This window comes from Chlamydotis macqueenii, chromosome 3, assembly GCF_036417535.1.
Source record: "Chlamydotis macqueenii isolate bChlMac1 chromosome 3, bChlMac1.mat, whole genome shotgun sequence".
Classification (NCBI taxonomy): domain Eukaryota; kingdom Metazoa; phylum Chordata; class Aves; order Otidiformes; family Otididae; genus Chlamydotis; species Chlamydotis macqueenii.
The window spans coordinates 1,197,025-1,216,539 of NC_141558.1; the positions used below are offsets into that span (position 1 = coordinate 1,197,025).

Here is a 19,515-nt window from a genome sequence, read left to right on the forward strand (position 1 = left end):
GCCCCCTTCCGCCGTGTGCGCATGCGCAAAGCTCCTGTAGCTCCGTGGGAGGGGACACAGAGGGTTTATTTTATTTTATTTTATTTTATTTTATTTTTTTCTGGACACGCGTCCTCGGAGTGTGCCTGGGGGGCCACGGGAGGGCCTGAGCGATGAGTTTCCCCCTTCACCAGGCGAGCGGAGAGACCGGATGTGCTGCCGCTGGGTTCACAGCAGCCTGTGCAGCCCGATGGCAGCGCTTCCCCGCCACCCTCGGGCCCCTTTTCAAGCAAAAGCACTGCCGGGCGCGCCCAACCGCCCCCTTAACCTTTGCGAACGCCCCTCAGTTCACTCCATCCATTGTTACGTCAAAATCCCGCTCGGCTCAGCTTCCCGCGCCGCGCCGCGCCGCGCACGGACTACAACTCCCATCAGCCCCCGCGCACCGTAACAAGCGCGGAGGCGGCTCTGCCGTCGCAAAGCACGCTGGGAGTTGGAGTCTTTCTGTGGGAGCGCGCTGGCCAGCTCTGCCCTCTGATTGGCCCGAAAGCGGGTAGGGGCGGGGTGCCAAGCTGCGCGCCGCCGCTCGGCCAATGGCCGTGAACACTCCCGTGAGCGACGGGGCGAGCGGCCAATGGGAAGAGGAGGAGGGCGGGCGGGCGGGAGAAGGCGCGCGGGGCCGGAGGCGCGGGAGCGTTGGCGGCGCTGAGGTGAGGGAGCGGGGCCGGGGGGGGCCGGGGGTTGGGGGGCCCGGGACGGGACGGGACGGGACGGGACGGGACGGGACGGGGGCGCGGTGCAGGGGGGTCTAGGGGGCACGAGGGGTGCGGGTGTCAGGGCCCGGTGCGGGGCTGAGGCGCCCTTGTGGGCTGGGGAGGCGCTGGGCCCAGGGCCTGGTGGCGACTGGGTGCGGGGAGGGGGCTGCTGGGGGGTGGGGGGGGCGCTTTGGGTGGTCCCGGGTTGGGGGGGCGGGGAGGGGAGGTGTGGGGCGCTGGGGCGAGGGGCCGGTGCCCCGGGGGTTGGTGCAATATTGAGGTGCGGGGCGTTTGGGTTGCTGGGGTGCGGGATTTGCCGGGGGGGGGGTGGGGGGGGGTGGACTGGCTGGAGGAGGGGGCTGGGAGCGGGGCTGCGAACGTTTTGGGAGGGCTGGGAGCTGTCTGTGGGACCCACAGGTTCCTAGGGTGAGTTGTAAGGGGTGCTCCCCCCCCAAAAAAAAACCCGCCCCCTGACTCCTGCCAACAGCGCGGCCTTGGCTTCTCCCTCCCGCCTGCGCCCGATCTCCGGCCTCCCGGGAGCCGCAGGCCCGTTGTCCTCGCCCTCCGCCTGCCCCCTCTTGAAATTGCCCCAGGGCAGCTTTAGGTTGGATATCGGGAACAGTTTCTTCACCCAAAGGGTTGCTGAGCGCTGGAACAGGCAGCCCAGGGAGGCGGTGGAGTCCCCATCCCCGGAGCCGTTTAGAAAACGCGTAGGTTAACGGTTGGACTCCGTGATCCTAAAGGTCTCTTCCAGCCCGAACGCGTCTGCGACTTTCCCCTCTGCTCCGTGCTGAGGCTGCGCAGCTCCCGCCGCGGCTCCTGGCTCCGTCCCCTGCCGCCGCTCCTGTCCCCGGGCTTGACAGCAGCTCCTCGTCCCTGGGCTGTCATCAGCCACCGCTTCCCCGAAACCAGCAGCGCCTTACGGCCGGCCGGTCAGGAGGAACTTCCCCCTGCTGGCAGATTACTGAACGAATTATTATTTCTAGCGGGTTATGACTATTCATTAGTCATCTTGAATACAGAGCATTAGTTTTTTTTCTGGAGTTTCGGTTGCGAAACGCCACGTAGCAGAAAAGTGAATATTGTATGGTCTCAAACTGGAAGAGATGGAACAGTTTTAAACTGGTTTATATAGCTCCGGCGTTAACGAAGGCGAAAAAAGTGTGGTTTGTGGTGTTCGGCAGGACGGGAGCTGGGAGAGAAGCCCTGAGCCCTACGTTATTCTGGTCTCTGTTGTGCCTGAACCGCCGCCGCTCAGCATTTTCTTCCCCATCCTCCACCTCCCCTGCGTTCTTTAGCAAATTTTTTCTTTGTTTGTTACTGGAAATCTGTTTCAAGCTGTTAAAAATCTGTTCTCGCAGGAGCTCCGGTGAAGCCATGGCAGGTGTTACCCCGCAGAAGAGGAGCCGTAGCCCTGCCGATGCCAGTGGGTATGTTAACTTTCCGCACATTTTTTTACTTTTCCCTAATAAAAAACAACTTAACCGCTGCACATAGGGTGAAATAGATGCTTAAAATCCTTCAGAGCTTTTCATGCGAAGTGGAAAAAATATCAAGATGGATCATCTTGATTTTATTAGACAGTGACACAGGACAGTTTCGTATTGCGCTGAGCGTCTTGAGGGATTTCATGCAAGATATAAGGAAACCCAAGCTGAAAATTATCTTCAATCCGTAGCAGAGCACAAATGAGAAAAGAGAAAAGCCGTTACACCGAGCTGGTACTTTGCAGGCTCTCTTTAGTACCTTGCCGTAGGGCATTTATTTATTTTTTTTTTAATTAATAAAGGTATCTGGTTTTGGCAGTCGCCTCTGTCAGGTGCGTACCCCGGCACATGATGTTCTCGCGCAGGCCCAGCCCTGGGTGGGTCACAGAAGCAGCAGAAACCTGGAAACTTAAGAAAGGAACCTGCTGATGTTTGCATTTCTGTGTGGTAAAGGTTCAGCCTCTGCCATTTGGGAAGAGTTTGATACAGAACCACAGAGGGCCTTGGGTGGGAAGGGAGCGTTCAAGGCCACCCAGTCCAACCCCCTGCCAGGAGCAGGGACATCTCCAACCACATCAGGTTGCTCAGAGCCCCGGCCAACCTGGCCTGGAATGTTTCCAGGGATGGGGCATCCACCGCCTCTCTGGGCACCCTGGGACAGGGCTCCACCACCCTCAGAGTAAAACATTTCTTCCTTATGTCTGATCTAAATCTACCCTCTACCAACCCCTGAGGGACGCCACTCGTGACCGGTCTGCACTTGGACATGGAGCCGTTGACCACCACTCTCTGAGTGCGGCCATCCAGCCAACTCCTTACCCACTGAGTGGTCCGTCCATCAAACCCATGTCTCTCCAGTTTAGAGAGAAGGATGTCGTGCGGGACAGTGCCAAAAGCTTTGCACAAGTCCAGGTAGATGATGTCCGTTGCTCGTCCCTCGTCCACCGATGCCGTCACCCCATCATAGAAGGCCACCAAATTGGTCAGGCACGATCTGCCCTTGGTGAAGCCATGTTGGCTGTCACCAACCACCTCCTTGCTCTCCATGTGCCTTAGTGCGGATGCTGGCTTGGCAACTTCATCCACCAGTTCCCTCAGGACCCACGGATGGATCTCATCAGGTCCCATGGACTTGTGCACCTTTAGGTTCCTCAGATGATCCCGAACCTGCTCTTCGAGTACAATGGGCAGTTCTTCATTCTCGCAGTCCCTGCTTGCACCTTCTACAGCTTGGGCGGTGGGACAGGAACTCTTGTCGGTGAAGACTGAGGCAAAAAAGTCATTGAGAACCTCAGCCTTCTCCATGTCCTGGGTAACCAGGACACCAGTTCCCTTTCGGAGGGGGCCTACATTTTCCCTGGACTTTCTTTTGTCCCCTACGTACCTAGAAAAGCTCTTCTTGTTGCATTTTATATCCCTGGCCAGATTCAGTTCTGCCAGGGCTTTGGCCTTCCTTACCTTATCCCTGGCCACTCGCGCAGCCTCCTTCTAGTCCTCCCAGGCTACCTGTCCCCACTTCCACCCTCTGTAGGCTTCTTTTTTCACTTTCAGTTGGTCCAGGATCTCCTTGCTCATCCACGCCGGCCTCTTGGCCTTTTTGCCTGACTTGTTCTTCGTCGGGATGCACCTCTGCTGAGCTTGGAGGAGGTGCTCCTTGAATATGGACCAACTTTCCTGGGCCCCTCTTCCCTCCAGGGCCGCCTCCCGTGGCACTTGGCCCATCAGGTCCCTGAGGAGGCCGAAGTCTGCCCTCCTGAAGTCCGGGGCGGAGAGCTTGCCCCATGGATCTTGAACTCCACCATCTCATGGCTGCTGCAGCCAAGGCTGCCCTTGAGCTCCACGTCCCCCGCCAGCCCAGAACAAGGTCCGGCATGGCTCCCCTCCTCCTTGGCTCCTCCTGGACTGCCTGTGCCCTGCTGTGTTGTCCTTCCAAACAGACGTTGGGGTGGTTGAAGCCACCCGTGAGGACCAGGCCTCGCGACCTGAGGCTGCTCCTCTCACTTTATAAAGTCCACTCGGTCGTCCTGGTTGCGTGGCCTGTAGCAGATCCCCGCTGTAACGTCCCCGGTCCCTGCCCTCCAGGGCAGAAACACCGAGATCTGCACAAATTATCTGAATTTTCTTCTGGTGTTAACAGAAACATAGTTCCTTTGTTATATGTACCTAAAAAATTACAGATTTTTTTTTTTTTCACTCTAAATCTGGTGCAGGAGAAGCCAGGAACAAAAAGCTGAGCTCTGAATCCAAAATAACAGCTCGTTCCTCATTCCATCGTTACCCACTGAACGGATTTTTCTCACGCTTCTCCTGTACTTCAGGAGAAGTACACCTAAAAAAATATTTCTGGAGGGGGAGACCGAGAGCGAAGGACAAATTCCTGAGCTAAAGCGTAAATATTTGCTGAGAAAACGCCTCGCCAGCTGAGCACGGCTGAGCGCCTCCTTCCTGTAAATGTATTTTTTTTTTTTTTTGGGCAGCGGGTTCAGAGGCCGTTAGCGATTTACCGGCGAGGTCTGAGATTCTGAAACAGCCGGCGGAGCGAGAGGTGCCGGCCTCTCAGAAACTGGCGTGGAATGCTGTGCGAGATTTCATATCCCCCGGGGTGTGGGGGGCGCGCGCAGGCTTTTTCCGAGGCACCCGTCTGAGTTGACAGAGTTGGTCTGAAACAAATACGTTTGTTTTTTTTTTCTCCTTAAGCATGAACAGCGCTAATCCCATCGGCAGCATTCCAGAAAGGAGAACGACTGCCGTTCCCAGGTGCTTTAACAAGCTCAGGCAGAAAAACAGATTTGCTGTTTAAAAAAAAAATACGTGGAGAATGGCAAGAGAGCCTTGGGCCTTTTGGTGTTTGTATTTCATATTTTGGTATTTGATATTTGTATTTGTTCCCGGGCGGCGAGGCTGAGTGAAAATTAAATGTTATTTAAGCAGAAGAATGATCGAAAAGCTTTCGCTAGCCTATGTGATGTTTTTCTCTGTCATTATTTTTTACAGTTCGTCCTTGGCCTTTGAGACTCCTGTCAAAAAAGCGATGCTAGGCTTTGCTGAAGGCCTGTCTCCCCTCAAGGCGTCGAGAAATAATTGGTTTGCGTCTCAAACGAAACGGCCGCCGAGCTCCGGCGACGAGACGGAAGAGAGCCGGGCTGTCCCGGCCAAGCCGGCGCTCTGGAGGAGGCTGGATATCTCGCCCCCGCGGGCCGCCAGCGTTCCCGCGGCCGCGCACGGCGAGTCCCCGGGGAAATCGTCCCCCAAACCCGCTTCCTCCTACAAGCCCCTTCTGCCTGCGGGGTCTTTTTACGGCAAGGAAAAGCGATACCTTACTCCTCTGGAGAGGAAGGAGCTGAACGAGAACCGGTCTTTGGGTGAGCGGAGCAGGGATGAAAATCTCCCAGCCGGCAGCAGGACCGGGAAGAGGACCGGGAACTCGAGCAGGAGCAGCAGCTCGAAGCCAAGCAAGCACGCCGCCAGCTCCAAGCATGGCAAAACCCTCCCCAAAACGCTTAAGAAGGCAAAGAGAGAGACAGCGGTGGGAAAAGCCGGCGTGGACAAAGAGAACGTGAGCTGCCTGATTCAAAAGAAGATGGAGTCGCCCTTCAGAGTCCTGAGCATGACCGTGAAACCGGCCCTGAAGCTCCAGCTGGGAGCAGCCTTCTTTTGTGCCAGGAAGAGGTCGCACTCTAAAAAACCGGTTGTGGACGCGAGGTCTCCCCAGGGTCTCCCCAAATCTCTGCAAGAAAACGACCAGCCCACACCACCCACGGCTACAAAGCCTCGTTCAGCCGACAGAAACAAAATTCTGGAGGCGGGCGGTGTATTGAGAAGCATTTCTGTGCCTCAGAAGGCGGAAAACGAGAACAGGGAGGACTTTACACGCAGTGGAAATGGAGAGAGAGGTTCGGCACGTGAAGTCACAGCATCTCCCCAGAAAAGCGGGAGCGGCTCCGCGCCGGTTTGCACTTCCAAGCCCGCCGCCGCGGAGAAGGCGGTGAGTAGAGGCGTCGCCAGGAGCCGCGGAGGCGTTCGGGTGACGCTGAGCAAGCTGTGGGTGTCACACGTGCTCCGGTTATTCAGACGCAGGGTGTTTATTTAGCTATATTAGTGGATTTTGCCCAGGAAAACTTCTCCAGATTTATTTTCCTGCCTTACGAAGGCACAAAACCGGGGTAAAATTTCAGGAAGCTCTTGTCAGCATCCCTGTCTGGCACTAGCTCTCTGCTGCAGTGAAATATTTTCTTTAACAGCTGAAAGGAAAGTTCTCAGCGTGATGTTTCTGCGTAAGTCTGTCTGCAAGACGTTACCTGCTCAAGGCTGGAGGAAGGAGGCGCTTCAAGCGTCCTCCTTTAAAGCCTGTTTGGATTTTCCCCGGCCGCGCGCTTCTCAGCCGGCGGAGTAACCGGGCAGAGAAAGCAGAACTGTTTCTCGAGCGGCTTTACGCAGAGATTCCTGCGGGGTCACAGACGTGGCTTGCTGCGCCGCCTGCGCTGCAAGGCCGGGGTTATCTTTTTAGCCAACATTTTCTCGGGGGGAACTACGCCTGCTAGTTCTGCACCTCCCTTCTCCAGGGAGCCAGACAAACCCCGGGTTCTCACGCTGTAGCAAACCAACAAGGAGTTTTCCGAGCTGCGCTGTGTTTGGAGAGCTGTAACTTTTGTGTTTATCACTGAGGAGGCGTAAGCGATTTTTATCTGTCGCTGTCTTAGCAGTGAATACTCCTGCTGATAGAAAACGGTTGGTTTATGTTGTGTTTTGGTTTTTTTTTTTAAAAAAAAAACCATTTGATTCTTCTGCAAATACGTTCAGCAGCGCTGGAATGGTTACGCTTTGCAACCAGTCTCGCTCGTTGCCAACCCGCTGATGCTTGCCAGACCTCGCTTGTCATTTTAGGGTTTGCCGGGGAGTTGTTCAGCCTGGGATCATAGAATTGTAGAATGGTTTGGGTGGGAAGGGACCTTTAAAAGCCACCCAGCCCAACCCCCCTGCCAGGAGCAGGGACATCTCCAACCACATCAGGTTGCTCAGAGCCCCGGCCAACCTGGCCTGGAATGTTTCCAGGGATGGGGCATCCACCGCCTCTCTGGGCAACCTGGGACAGGGTTCTATTAACTCGCAATGTAAAAAATTTCTTCCTTATGTCCAGTCTAAACCTCCCCTCTTCCAGTTCAAAACCATTCCCCCTCGTCCTGTCCCAGCAGGCCCTGCTGAAGAGTCTCTCCCCACCTTCCCTGCAGCCCCCTTTGGGCACTGGGAGCCGCTCTCAGCTCTCCCCGGAGCCTCCTCTTCTCCAGGCTGAGCAGCCCCAGCTCTCTCAGCCTGGCCTCGCAGCAGAGCTGCTCCAGCCCTTTTAGCATCTGCGTGGCCTCCTCTGGACCCTCTCCAGCAGCTCCACGTCCTTCTGCTGTTGGGGGCTCCAGAGCTGGACGCAGCGCTGCAGGGGGGTCTCACCAGGGCAGAGTAGAGGGGGCTGTGGGCTTTGCTTTCAGAGGTCAGGGTGGCAGCGCAGCGAGCGCAGCGGTGAAACACAAATTGGGAGCAGGCTCACGAACGGTTCCGTTACACTTCATGTCAGATTTCGCTGGTGCACCCTGGGATCTGAGACGCAGGAAAAGCCGGTGGAATGCGGCCGTGGTACGTTATTCGGGGCGTGGAATGGAGCAGGGGACGCGATGGGAAGCTGGTTTTGTAGGGCTGGTGTGTTCTGCGGTCCCGTGTCGGTTCAGCGAAGGGCAGTTTATTGCCTCCTTCGTTCACCTGCCCTCTTTCACTCTCTCTCTCGCATTCCTGGCCTGATTCTCATTATGTTTTCACAATGCAGCTTTAATAAAACCCAAATGTTCGCTTGTGCAATCTAACCTTGCACATGCAGGGAAAAAAAAAGATAAATTTGAAAGCGTTGGATTCTGCTATGATGTCAGCTTTTCGTGTTGGCAAACTGTTTCCCAGAGGTTAACCAGGAGCGTGGCGTGCTTGAAAAGGGAAGGCGGTGACTCCGTTACTGCAAACCGAATGCCTGACGGCTGTCTGGGCTTCCTGAGGAGATAAAATACCCAAAAGAGCAGAGTTCAAGGCAAAAAAATCAGTCTGGCAAGCTTTTCATTTTGATAAACCATCTGCGAGCGGCTTCTGAACGCTGGGAAGATGAAGCAGAATGCCGGAAGTGCTGAGGTGAAGAAACGATAGAGATCCCTACAGTTAAGATTTACTTAAAAACAAAAGAAAGAACCCCACATGGGGCAATAAAACAAAAGCAGGGGGTAAGTTGGTGTCCAGGTGTTGAGAACCAAACCCCGCGATCACGGTTTGTCCACAACCTGGCCGTACAGCTGTCGAGGGCAGGCAGGTGAGAAGCATCGAGGGTACGCCTCCGGCTGCAGGAAACGGATTTCCCTCAGTGCTGGGGGGCAATGTTTGCAGCAACGCTTTCACCTTCAGCGGTCCAGTACAACTTGAGCGTGGGCAGCAGGGCGAGGGAGGGGATTCTGCCCCTCTGCTCCCCTCCGGTGAGACCCCCCTGCAGCGCTGCGTCCAGCTCTGGAGCCCCCAACAGCAGAAGGACGTGGAGCTGCTGGAGAGGGCCCAGAGGAGGCCGCGCAGATGCTGAGAGGGCTGGAGCAGCTCTGCTGTGAGGCCAGGCTGGGAGAGCTGGGGCTGCTCAGCCTGGAGAAGAGGAGGCTCCGGGGAGAGCTGAGAGCGGCTCCCAGTGCCCAAAGGGGGCTGCAGGGAAGGTGGGGAGAGACTCTTCAGCAGGGCCTGGTGCGACAGGACAAGGGGTCATGGTTTCAAAACAGAGGGAGGCAGATTCAGACTGGACATAAGGAAGGAATTTTTTACACTGAGGGTGGTGGGGCACTGTCCCAGGTTGCCCAGAGAGGCGGTGGATGCCCCATCCCTGGAAACATTCCAGGCCAGGTTGGCCGGGGCTCTGAGCAACCTGATGTGGTTGGAGATGTCCCTGCTCCTGGCAGGGGGTTGGACTGGGTGGCCTTTGAAGGTCCCTTCCCAGGGATGCGAGTCTGCTCAGACCGCGTTTCCTTACTGGAAGATCCAGTTGGCAACGCTCGGTCGTGCCAACGAACGCCCGTTGCGATGGTCACTTGACCTAGCTGTGACTCCATAGCTGCTGCCTCAGAACTCGATTAACTGGAGAGTTTTCTTTCTGCCCTAACAATTTGTCTTTATTTATAGGGTGTTGATGAAACCAGTTCTTCTACAGCCTGTGAGTCAGACGACGGCGTTATTCCTTCAAGCCAGTCTCCGCGGAAGGTGAATAAACGAGGTGAGCTGGATTATACGTGTGACCCTCTAGGAAAATGAGGCGGAAGAGACTTGGAAAATCTCTTGGGTTACCCGCTTCTCCGCAGCAGGAGCGGCTCTGCTGGATTCCCGTGTGGGAACGATGGAGATTCTGCGGTCTCCCTGACAAAGCAGCGTGTAAATTGTTTTTATACTGATGTCCAACTTGTCTTTCCTCTTCGCTTTACTACGTAGCCCGTTCTCAGATGTGGGAAATTGCTGCTATTATCAGGTTTTTCTCCCTGGATTAAGGTACCCTGATCCTTTCCCCTTTCCTTTTTAAATCTTCATGTTTAGGCAGCTGCCTTCTTCCTGGGTTTGTTTTCTCCGGCCTGAGCCGCGCCTCTCCCGGTGTGGTTTTCCCAGACAGCCCTCCATCTGCGCCTTACCGGCACTAATTAGCGGGAAGGCAGTAAATCATCTCCTTCAGGACGCAGAGAGGAAGCTTGCCGTTTGTGAGATGCCTTTGCTTTGAGGGGGGCAGTGACCCGAGGGGTTTACAGGCAGCTGCTGCCCGGAGGGTTGATCCCTATCTCTTGTTTTGCTTGCTGTAAATTGTACTTGTTCCCCTTATCCTTACTTCAATCTTTTTTTTTTTTTCCTGACCATTTTCAATGAAAGAATGCTTTTTAAATTGGAAACTTAAATGCCCCTATGTGCTAGCTGTTATTTATAAAAGGTTTTATACATTTGTATGTATGATTTTTTACTCCTGATGGTCACCGAGCAAACTCCAGTCTCTACTTTTTGTTTTGGAAGTGAATTATTGACAATAATGATTTGACTGCGATGTTTTTTCACAGTCAGCTTTGCCCCGTTTCTTCTGGTTGCTTTACCTAGGTGGCTTTTCCCGACGAATACAAGGGAATTTTCAGAAATTACGTATTAATTTTAAGACGTTTATTCTTTCTCCTCTTGGGAATAACAAGTGACAGCAAAAAGAAAATATCTTGCTTAAATATTATTTTATTAAGGCAAAATAAGGCGTTGGCCTCCGCCTGCTGTCTCATCTTCCAAGGATGCTCTAACATGTGCCAGTGCGTCTGCAGAAGTTGAGGTCATGTTATTTTATCCTTGTTTCCTGGTTTTTCCATTTTTTCCCTTTAAAAATAGGCAGCGTTTCCTAGCCTGGCCTCAGCAGCCCGGGGTTAATTCGGTCCTCGCTAGTCTGAGTTTGTCTGAGAGTTCTCTCCACGTCTTCCCCCAGCTCTGGAAGTTCATTATTATTTTAATTCACATCTCCTTTGTCTTAATTGCGCTACCGCTCTCGTCACAACTAATTCTTTTACTGCTGACTGAAATGAAAAGGCTGTAGATGTTTTGTCATTCCTTCTCCTCTGGTTTTAGCGTTTCCCCCTCTTCTGGCAGCAGAAACTCCTGGGTTTTCCCCTCGCCGTTGCAGGATGGTGCTGTGTCCTTCCCAGGTAGAGCTCGTGTCGCGGTTTCTCGTTTCTGCTTTCAGCCCTTCGCGTTGCTGCTCTGCTCGCCCCTGCTTTCTGTTCCCGTGTGATTCCTCGCGTTTCCACGGAGAGCAGAAGTCATGATTTCGTCATGTTTGTCTCTTACTCTGCTTCTTTCTGGCACATCTGGTCTTAAATCCCTTCCTTGGAGAAATTGCCAGCGCTCCTGAGCGTTTTTTGCCCCCTTCCTTTAGTCTTGCTTCGCATGGGAACTTATTTATCGGCTTTTGGAAGGCTGTTTTATTGAAGGCCGCCGTTTCTCCCTGCCTGCCCTGCTTGTTCTGAGGAGTTGGCGCGCTCGTGCTATTTCTGCCCCCTCCAGCTCTGCGTAAAAACTCCTCTCGCTGCGTTTTCCACCTGCGCAGGGAGCTGTTGCCGTCGCGTTCCCCAAGATGACGTTATTTGCCTGCTGGGGCCCTTTCCCAAGAAGCGCCTCGGCCCTCTAAGATCCCACGTTTCTAGGAAGCCGTAGGTTTTTTATTTTCTGTCTTCGTGACTCCTCACCATCTTTTCCACTAGTGACTTTTCTTTTTATCGGGTCCTGTTTCCTAGAAACAAGCGGTTCATCTTCATGGTATGGTTTTTGGAGGCTGTTTTTCAGTGGGAGAGGGGAAAGACAGCCTGATCGGTGTCACTTGACCGGATTGGAGGTGGCTCTGGCTGGACACCGCTCATGGAGGTACATTTATATCCTGCAGCATCAACCGCCTCCCGATACTCTTCCAAGCTCTTCTCTTCAGGGTTCACCTTCACCGTTGTGTGTCATTTGTGAAGCCTCCGCGGCGTCTGAGTTTCTGTTGCCGTGCGTCGACGTGCTCCGTTGTCTAAAACGGGCTCTGAGCCCCCGTAACTTCTCTCGTCTCTTCCAGCATCTCCTTCCAACGCTGTCGTCTACCCCATATTCAGCGCCGCCCCCGCCGGCAAGAAAAGGTAGGTTAATCTTTGATCACAAGTGTCTTATCTGCAGAATCGTTATTTAAAAAAAAAAAATTAGACTAGTTCTAAAAACAACAGCTTAGCTGTCCAGGTTTGGGAGTCCGGGGTTTTTATTGGGTTGGCTTTTTTTCCTTTTAAAAGGAAGATGAGAAATGAAATTTGTGTTGCTTTAGGGGGATACTAAGCTGTGAATTAGGAAATACACGTTTGCTTACTGCCTGTAGTACATTTTACTTGTGAATTTGTACATTTTTTTTCTTATAAAAAGGAAATAATGGCTTTTTCTTAGCTGCTGCTAATGCTAAAATCCTTAAGAACAAGGGGGGCTGTTCCAGGATATATCCGTCACCAGGAATGGCACAGCCTCGGTGGTGTTTGAGCCCCGCAGAGGGTTTTTTATGTATTTATTCTGCTTTTGTGTCTTCTCTCTCTCCGTATCTGGAATGTCTGTAACGAGGAATAACTTCATCTACTGGCTGTTCATCAGGGAGCTTCGCCTCCCACAGCCGGAGACCCCTGACAGCACCAGCTGTGAATCTGAGTTGGTACCGGAGTTGTCAAAAGAAATTAGAATTCCAGAAGGGTTTGGGTGGGAAGGGAGCGTTCAAGGCCACCCAGTCCAACCCCCCTGCCAGGAGCAGGGACATCTCCAACCACATCAGGTTGCTCAGAGCCCCGGCCAACCTGGCCTGGGATGTTTCCAGGGATGGGGCATCCCCCGCCTCGCTGGGCAACCTGGGACAGTGCTCCACCACCCTCGGCGTAAAAAAAAATTCTTCCTCATATCCAGTTTGAATCTGCTTCCTTCTATTTTATTATGACCCCTCGTCCTGTCCCAGCAGGCCCTGCTGAAGAGTCTCTCCCCACCTTCCCTGCAGCCCCCTTTGGGCACTGGGAGCCGCTCTCAGCTCTCCCCGGAGCCTCCTCTTCTCCAGGCTGAACAGCCCCAGCTCTCTCAGCCTGGCCTCACAGCAGAGCTGCTCCAGCCCTCTCAGCATCTGCGTGGCCTCCTCTGGACCCTCTCCAGCAGCTCCACGTCCTTCTGCTGCTGGGGGAATTGTCTTTACTCAGGCAGTTTGGCAGGTGGCCGTACAGTGGGCAGGGGAGGCATCGCCGGCCCTCGCTAGAGTCCAATAAGTGGTGTGGATTTCTGGGTATACATCTAAATCCGCGCTGTAGACAGCGAGCCTGCTCGTTCCTGAGTTCACTGCGCCTGCATCTCCAGTCGGTATCGCAGCGACGCCTCTGGCGCGCGCGTTCTTGCCGCGTTTGAAGCAATCCTGTGCCGCAAGCAACTTCTTGAGCTAAGCGTGTGTACAGCAGCCACACCGTGTGAAAATGCAACTCTGCGTTCCGCTGGGCCGGTGAAACTGCGGGTGCCTTGTTGAGTAACACCAGCTCGCGGGGCCGGTCGGTGACTGCTCAGGCCAGTCTGCGGCTCTTGCAGGAACTGGCAGCTTCTCTCGACCACCTTTACCGGTTGAACCTACGTTATTAATTTTTAAACTCTTTAAATGACTCTGTTTCGGGGGAGGCACGGCTTTTTAAAGTTGCACGGAGCTAAAGATTTCAGGAGGCTTGCTTACCCACCTGTTGAATACTCGTGTTCTTTAAATTTCGTGTCAAACTGCTCTCTGTGCCCTCAGCTCCGTTGCTTTTCCGTAGTAACTCTTCCCACGCTGTGCTTCCGTAAATATTTCCGCGCCGCGGCTGACGCTGAGCAACACCTTCGCCGTTAGCACTCGGTGAATTGTCCGTGCTGTTGTGAACATCGTGAAAACGCTTGAAGTTGCTCCCAAAAGGGCCAAGACGAACCTCCCAAAACTTGTCATGCCGCTGTAGTCCTCTGCCGCAGAAAGCCAGATCCGACTGCACTAGTCGCTTTGCTTCCTCATGCGGCTTTTCAGATTCCTTCCGTGGTGCGAGGGGAAGCTGGGATGTGTGGAAATCCTGGTGTTTGTCATTAACTGAGGAGGAATCTTGGAGCTGCAGCTGTCTCTTGGGAAGCCGATGAGCATAAGCTTTCCCTCCGTGAAGTCTCCGCTTTGGAAATTCCCCTCGGTATCCAAATCTATAAAGTTGTTTGCTCGGTCGCTGAATTAGTTCCACGCTGAGGTTCGCAGCACAGTAGTTGCCATTTCCCACTTGAAGGTTGCTTGGGAAGTGCCACCTTACTTATGGAAGACTTAAGGTAGGTTAGAAAAACTGCAGCTTTTCCTCACAAAGCGGGAACACTGGAAGCTTTGTAAGGTGGTTTCGGGTGACGCTGCTTCCCCTGCGCAGTCTGGCAGGGCGGGACGCGTATCCTTGCCCCGCACCGTGCTGTGCAGAGGTCCGGCACGGATCCCTCAGCTGCTCAGACCGAGCTGCGGCACCGTGGGTTGCAGCGTGGTCCCGCAGCGAGGCGCGTGCTCCCTCTGCCAGCTGTCCTGGCATTCCCCCAGCTCCGTCTCCCTGCGTTTGTCGCCCCGAGCCCTTCGGCGCGCTGGGGACCTCGCAAACCCACGGCTCTCCTCCACCCGTCGAAGGGTGGGCGCGTTTTGGGTGCGTGATCATTTTAAGCACAAGTCGAACAAGGCAGGAGCCTGTCTGTGGGACTGCTTCGGTGAGGCTTTGGGCTGTCTGGATCCCAGTCAGACCCAGCGCAAGACTGCCAGAGCTGAGCAGCTTGCTGTGGAAAACCCTCAGCCGGCGCAGGAACGGTGTGGGGGTCTGATCCCACGGAGGAGGAGGGAGCTGCTGGACTTGGGCGCCTGTTTCTCCTGCAGGAGAAACCCAGACCTGGCCCTCTGCTTCCCTGTTCTGTATCCCTTCGTTCCAGGAGCAGCTGAATTTCCAATATCCTGGAAACGGGATGGCTGGGGAAGCGGGCGAGGTGCTTAATCAAGAGTTATTTCACTTCTGAGTGCAGTCGTGGCTCTTCCTAGGGCCCCTCTCCTTCCCTCCCTCCCTCCTCCAGAGGAGCTCCCTCCGCAGCGATCCCAAGCTGGCTGTGCCTGGCGTAGTTTGGGGTGCGCTCTCCACCCTGCCCTCGTACGCGACCTCTGCCTGCACCGACTGATTTTCACCTCTCCCTGAAATGTTTTTCAGGCCTCAGGCTGCGCTGGATGAACCGACGTCTCCGTTTGGGTCCAGCCCACCCGCAAAAACATCTCACGCCTCGCAGAAAAGCAAGAAGGCGAAGGAGCTCGGCAAGCGCTCCGGAGATCAGATGATCATTGTAAGGTTCCCTCCCCTCGGGGTGTCCCGCGTCCTCGGGGGCGAGCCGGGGGCGAGGAGGCAAGCAGCTCGTCTTGAGGCGAAGCGATAAGTAGGTTTCCTCACGCGTAAAGCTCAAAGCGGCCACGCCGTGAGGCCCGTAAACAGGGCAGAGATTAATGCGTTCAGCACCAGGCGAGGGCAGGCCAGTAGCTGGGAAATGGGTTGTAATGGTTTCGCTGGGACTAGCGCTTTATTAGAATTCAGAAGAGATTTATGGAACATAATATTAAAAAAAAAAAAAACCAAAACGAACCAAAAGGAGACTCGGCCAAGCCCGAATGGATGCTATAGGAGTGAGTTTGGCTGGGTGATTTTCCTTTCCCACGGCTTCCCGGCCCGCCGCGCGAGCGCAGTCGGCGCAACGCCGCGCACGTCAGCCAGGGCAGCGCGGGAGAGTAGGAACGCGCGAGCCAGAGCCGAGCCGGCGCGGGTCTCACCCTGTTACGGTGCGGATGCCTCTTGGGTAGCTCCGCGTCTGTCTTCCTGCCGCTGCCCTGCGGCGTGGAGTTCGGGTTTCGGAGCAGGAGGAGGCCAGACGGGGTTACTGCGGCCTGCGCGTGGTGTGGCCACCGCGTACGCGTTTCCAGAAAACACGCCCTTGCCACCAGGAATTTTTTAGTAAACCGTTCGTTCTCGCTTGGTGACACGCCGGCTTTTTCAAGCCCGTTCCTGAGGGAGCGGGGCTTACGCGCTCGCTCTCGTGGGCCGATCTGCCCTTTCCAGCGCCGCTGGAGTCGTTCAGATGATTTCGGTCAAGCGCGAGACCTCGCAGAGAGAAATTTTGGAATGTTTTGTAAACCGGTCCCCGTGGAAAGGAGAAACCCGGATGAGTGGCTGCGCTGAGGAAAGCAGCAGCACGTTGTCAGATTGAAAAGCACAAAGTGGTGAAAAGACTATTCGGAGTTTTCTCTTGATTTTTTACGGTGCTCTTTTACTTTATTCCCTCAGTTGCTGATCTGTTTCAAAGCTTGTTCTAAATTAATGCGTTCATCGCGTTGTTTCTGCTGTGTAATTCTAACTTTTCTGCAAATAAGCAAAAGCTTGTCCTCCTCTTCACAAACTCAAATGAAAACAAATACTTGAGTCTTTGATTATTGTTCCTAGAACCAATTCTCAGCTCGTTCTTTAATCTGAACACGGTTTCGAGCAGCTTCAGAGCGCTCAGCCGGCTCCGTTTCCCCCTAGGACGCCGGTCAGAAGCATTTTGGCGCCGTGGTTTGCAAGTCGTGCGGGATGATCTACACGGCCGCTAGCCTGGAGGACGAAGCCCAGCACACCCAGCACCACGAGCGGTTCCTGGAGGGACTCCGATACGTGGTAAGGCGACGGCCGCGCCCGCGGCTCCGCCGAGGAGGACGAGGCGGGGCGGGGGGGGGAACGGCGCGCGACATCCAGGTACAGCGAGAGCTGCAGGCGAACGTTTGGCCGTGCGAGAGGGGAGGTGAAGGCGGGAGCCGAGCGGTTCCAGCAGCTGGCTGCCTTCACCAAGGCTGATGAACTTTGATTTTTCTCCCCGAAAGCCGAGGTGGTTCAGATTACAGCTCCGTCTGCCAGCCTCTTCGCTGAATCACTTCCTCTCTCTGGCTGCACCGCTAACTTGTTATTTGTTTGGGTGGGTTTTTTTTCCCAGGGTTGGAAGAAAGAACGAGTTGTGGCACAGTTCTGGGACGGGAAAATTGTCTTGATCCTTCCAGATGACCCAAAATACGCTGTCAAGAAGGTACGTGTTTGTTTCTTTTGGGGTTTCTGGTGTGGACGAGCTTTCTGCTGGCCCAGCTCCCGGCACGACCTCAGCGTGTGATCGTACACGGCTCGGCAGCGCGCGGGGCGAGCGGGAGAGCCAAGTGGGGTGGTGGCAGCGATCCGCGTCGCTGCGGGCGCCCACCCTGACGCATCCTAACGCCGCTCCCCTGCGCCGAAACTCTTGTTCTGACGTGAGCGACGTAACCTTTCCGTCCCCAGGAGCGGGGTGAGGGGCAGGCGGGCTCTGCGAGGGGTGTAGCGGGATGAAGACACGAGTGAGAACCTGCTCTTCAACGTTCTTCACGCAGTTAGACCCTGATTTTCTGTCAACGCGGGTTTATCTGGGGGAGCGAGCCCCCTTTCAGGCAGTTTTCACGCCTGTTAGTTCCCAACACGCCTCTCTCCGTTGTTTCTTTTTTTCCCTTAGGCAGAAGATGTGCGAGAAATTGTAGATAATGAGCTGGGATTTAAGCAAGTTTCCTTGAGCTGTCCGGCCAAGACTAAAATCTATTTGTTTGTGTCCAACGAGAAGATGATTGTGGGGTGCTTAGTGGCTGAATCCATCAAGCAGGTACGCGTTCTTGATTGGGGAGGGGGCGAAATTGCGGGCTGATGACTGGGGACGTCTGCGTGAGCCTGGGTATCGGAAATCCTGCGTTAGCGTGAGGCGGGGGGAAGTAAAACAAAGGACATAAAAAGCAAATAAAGAAAAAACTCCGCCAAAAAAACCAACCAGAAGGAAGAAATCGAGGCAAAGCTCGCGCTTTGGGCAGGGTGAGGTGTTGCTGGCAGGAGCGAGCTGAGGTTTTTGTGGCTGATACTGCAGCGAGCTCCCGCCTGCCCCCAGTTGGGGTGCTGGTTCACGTGGCGATCCGCCTTGTAAGCGAGGAGGAGGCAAGGCCAGGAGCGCGGGAAGGGCCGGAAGGAGCGGTTCCATGCCTCTGCTCGTCCCCGCAGGCGTTCCGGGTGCTGTCCGAGCCGGGAGCCGTGCCGTCCCCCGGCCAGGACCCCCTGCAGCAGCAGCGGGCCTGGCGCTGCTCCGCGAAGCCGGAACCCGCCGTCTGCGGCGTCAGCAGGATCTGGGTGTTCGGCCCGCGGCGCGGGAAGGGCATCGCCCGGCGCATGGTGGACGTGGTCAGGTAGGGAGCTGGCGGGAGGGCAGCCGGGCCCGTCTTCGGTGGGGGGGAAGCAATAATTGCAGCCAAAAGCGTTGAGAAGGAACTGAGGGAGACGGATAAGTTCGTATCGTTAAGTCCGGACTCCCCGCTGCGTAGTGGAAGGGGGCAGGCGTTCTGTGTATATCTAAGATTTCAGTAATATTTTTATTTAAAATCTGACACAAGTGAGGGCCAGGCTGTTCACTGCTGGGTATAACCACAACGCAGAGCTACACCGACGATTTTCCAAGAGAAACTCTGCTTGTTGGGGAAAAAAACAATATATTTTTTTTTGTTGATGGCCCCAAACACTTGAGTTTTTCCAGGCAGGAAATTCCAAACTTTTCAAGCTCAGACCAAACTGGGAGGAAAACTTAAAAACTTGCCCTTCTCTGTTAACGTGGGCTGCCTTGAGCGGGAGCTCGGTGGCCCGCGAGCGTCCCAGCGCTGCTGCGGCGGGCTTCGCTCGGGAACTGCTCCCGGATCTTTGCCTGAAACCTCTGCGTTTCCCTGTAAAACGGTGTTTGGGGGTTTCGTGCCCGTGTCTGGTCTCACGTCACCCTTCTCGCTGATTCTAAAACTCCTGATTACACCAGAATCGCCTCACACCCATCTTCTCCGGTGCGAAAGCAAAGTGGCAAAAGAAATAAGGGCTCCCTGCAGAGGAGGGCGGGGGTGGAACGCCTCCGCGGTGCTCTGGGCGCCGGATGGAGCAGCGGTGGTTGGCGGCGCCCCGCGAGCTCCGCTCTCTCTTCCAGGAGCACCTTCATGTACGGCTGCTACCTGAGCACCGACGAAATCGCCTTCTCCGACCCGACGCCGCACGGCAAGCTGTTCGCCACGAAATACTGCCAGACCCCCAACTTCCTCGTTTACAACTTTCTTTCTAACAACTGATTTCGACTTGATTATTGCAAGTTGAGGTTTGTTGAAATCACCTGAAGTAACCCGCTGTTTAAATTTAACACTTGGGCGCTGTCACCCGGCTCAAGGCCGGTTTCCTGCTGAGCACTGCTTCTCCTCCCCTCCCTGGGGCGGGGGAGCGCCTGTCACTTTGTGTACAGAGTTGTGTTGTAATTTAGCGCCTGCTCTGGAACCTTGCTTGGATTTCAGGTAGGTTTGTTTCTTCTGAGGCTAAATTTTATTGCAATTAACTTAATTTCTTTAAGAGGTTTAATTAATATAAAGGTGGCTGTTTTCTCCCTGATGCCTGGCTGAGCTCTAGTAGAAGCAGTTGCCGAGTTTATGCAGAGAGCACGCGATGCGTGAAAACGACTGACGCGTGGCAGGATTTTCCCCCGGGCGTGCAAAGCCCGGGAACCCTCACCGCCTTGTTGCGTTGCAGGGGGAGCTGTCTGCTCAATAAAATGTGTGAAATGCTGCCGCTCGCACTCGTCTCTGTGCACGGGAGAGGCGGGGGGCAACGCTCCCGAAGCTCTGCTTGTCT

The 19,515-nt window shown here is 54.8% G+C and overlaps 1 protein-coding gene across 1 annotated transcript; it reads left to right on the forward strand.

The window, feature by feature from the left end:
* The first annotated feature begins 663 nt into the window (after positions 1-663).
* ESCO2 (establishment of sister chromatid cohesion N-acetyltransferase 2) lies at positions 664-19,449 on the forward strand. Its single transcript, XM_086745340.1, has 11 exons — positions 664-689; positions 2,096-2,164; positions 5,216-6,206; positions 9,404-9,494; positions 11,841-11,901; positions 14,998-15,127; positions 16,354-16,485; positions 16,799-16,888; positions 17,339-17,482; positions 17,869-18,050; positions 18,827-19,449. The coding sequence occupies exons 2-11, from the start codon at positions 2,112-2,114 to the stop codon at positions 18,963-18,965; spliced, it is 2,013 nt and encodes a 670-aa protein (XP_086601466.1). The 5' UTR covers positions 664-689; positions 2,096-2,111; the 3' UTR covers positions 18,966-19,449.
* Positions 19,450-19,515: the final 66 nt, after the last annotated feature.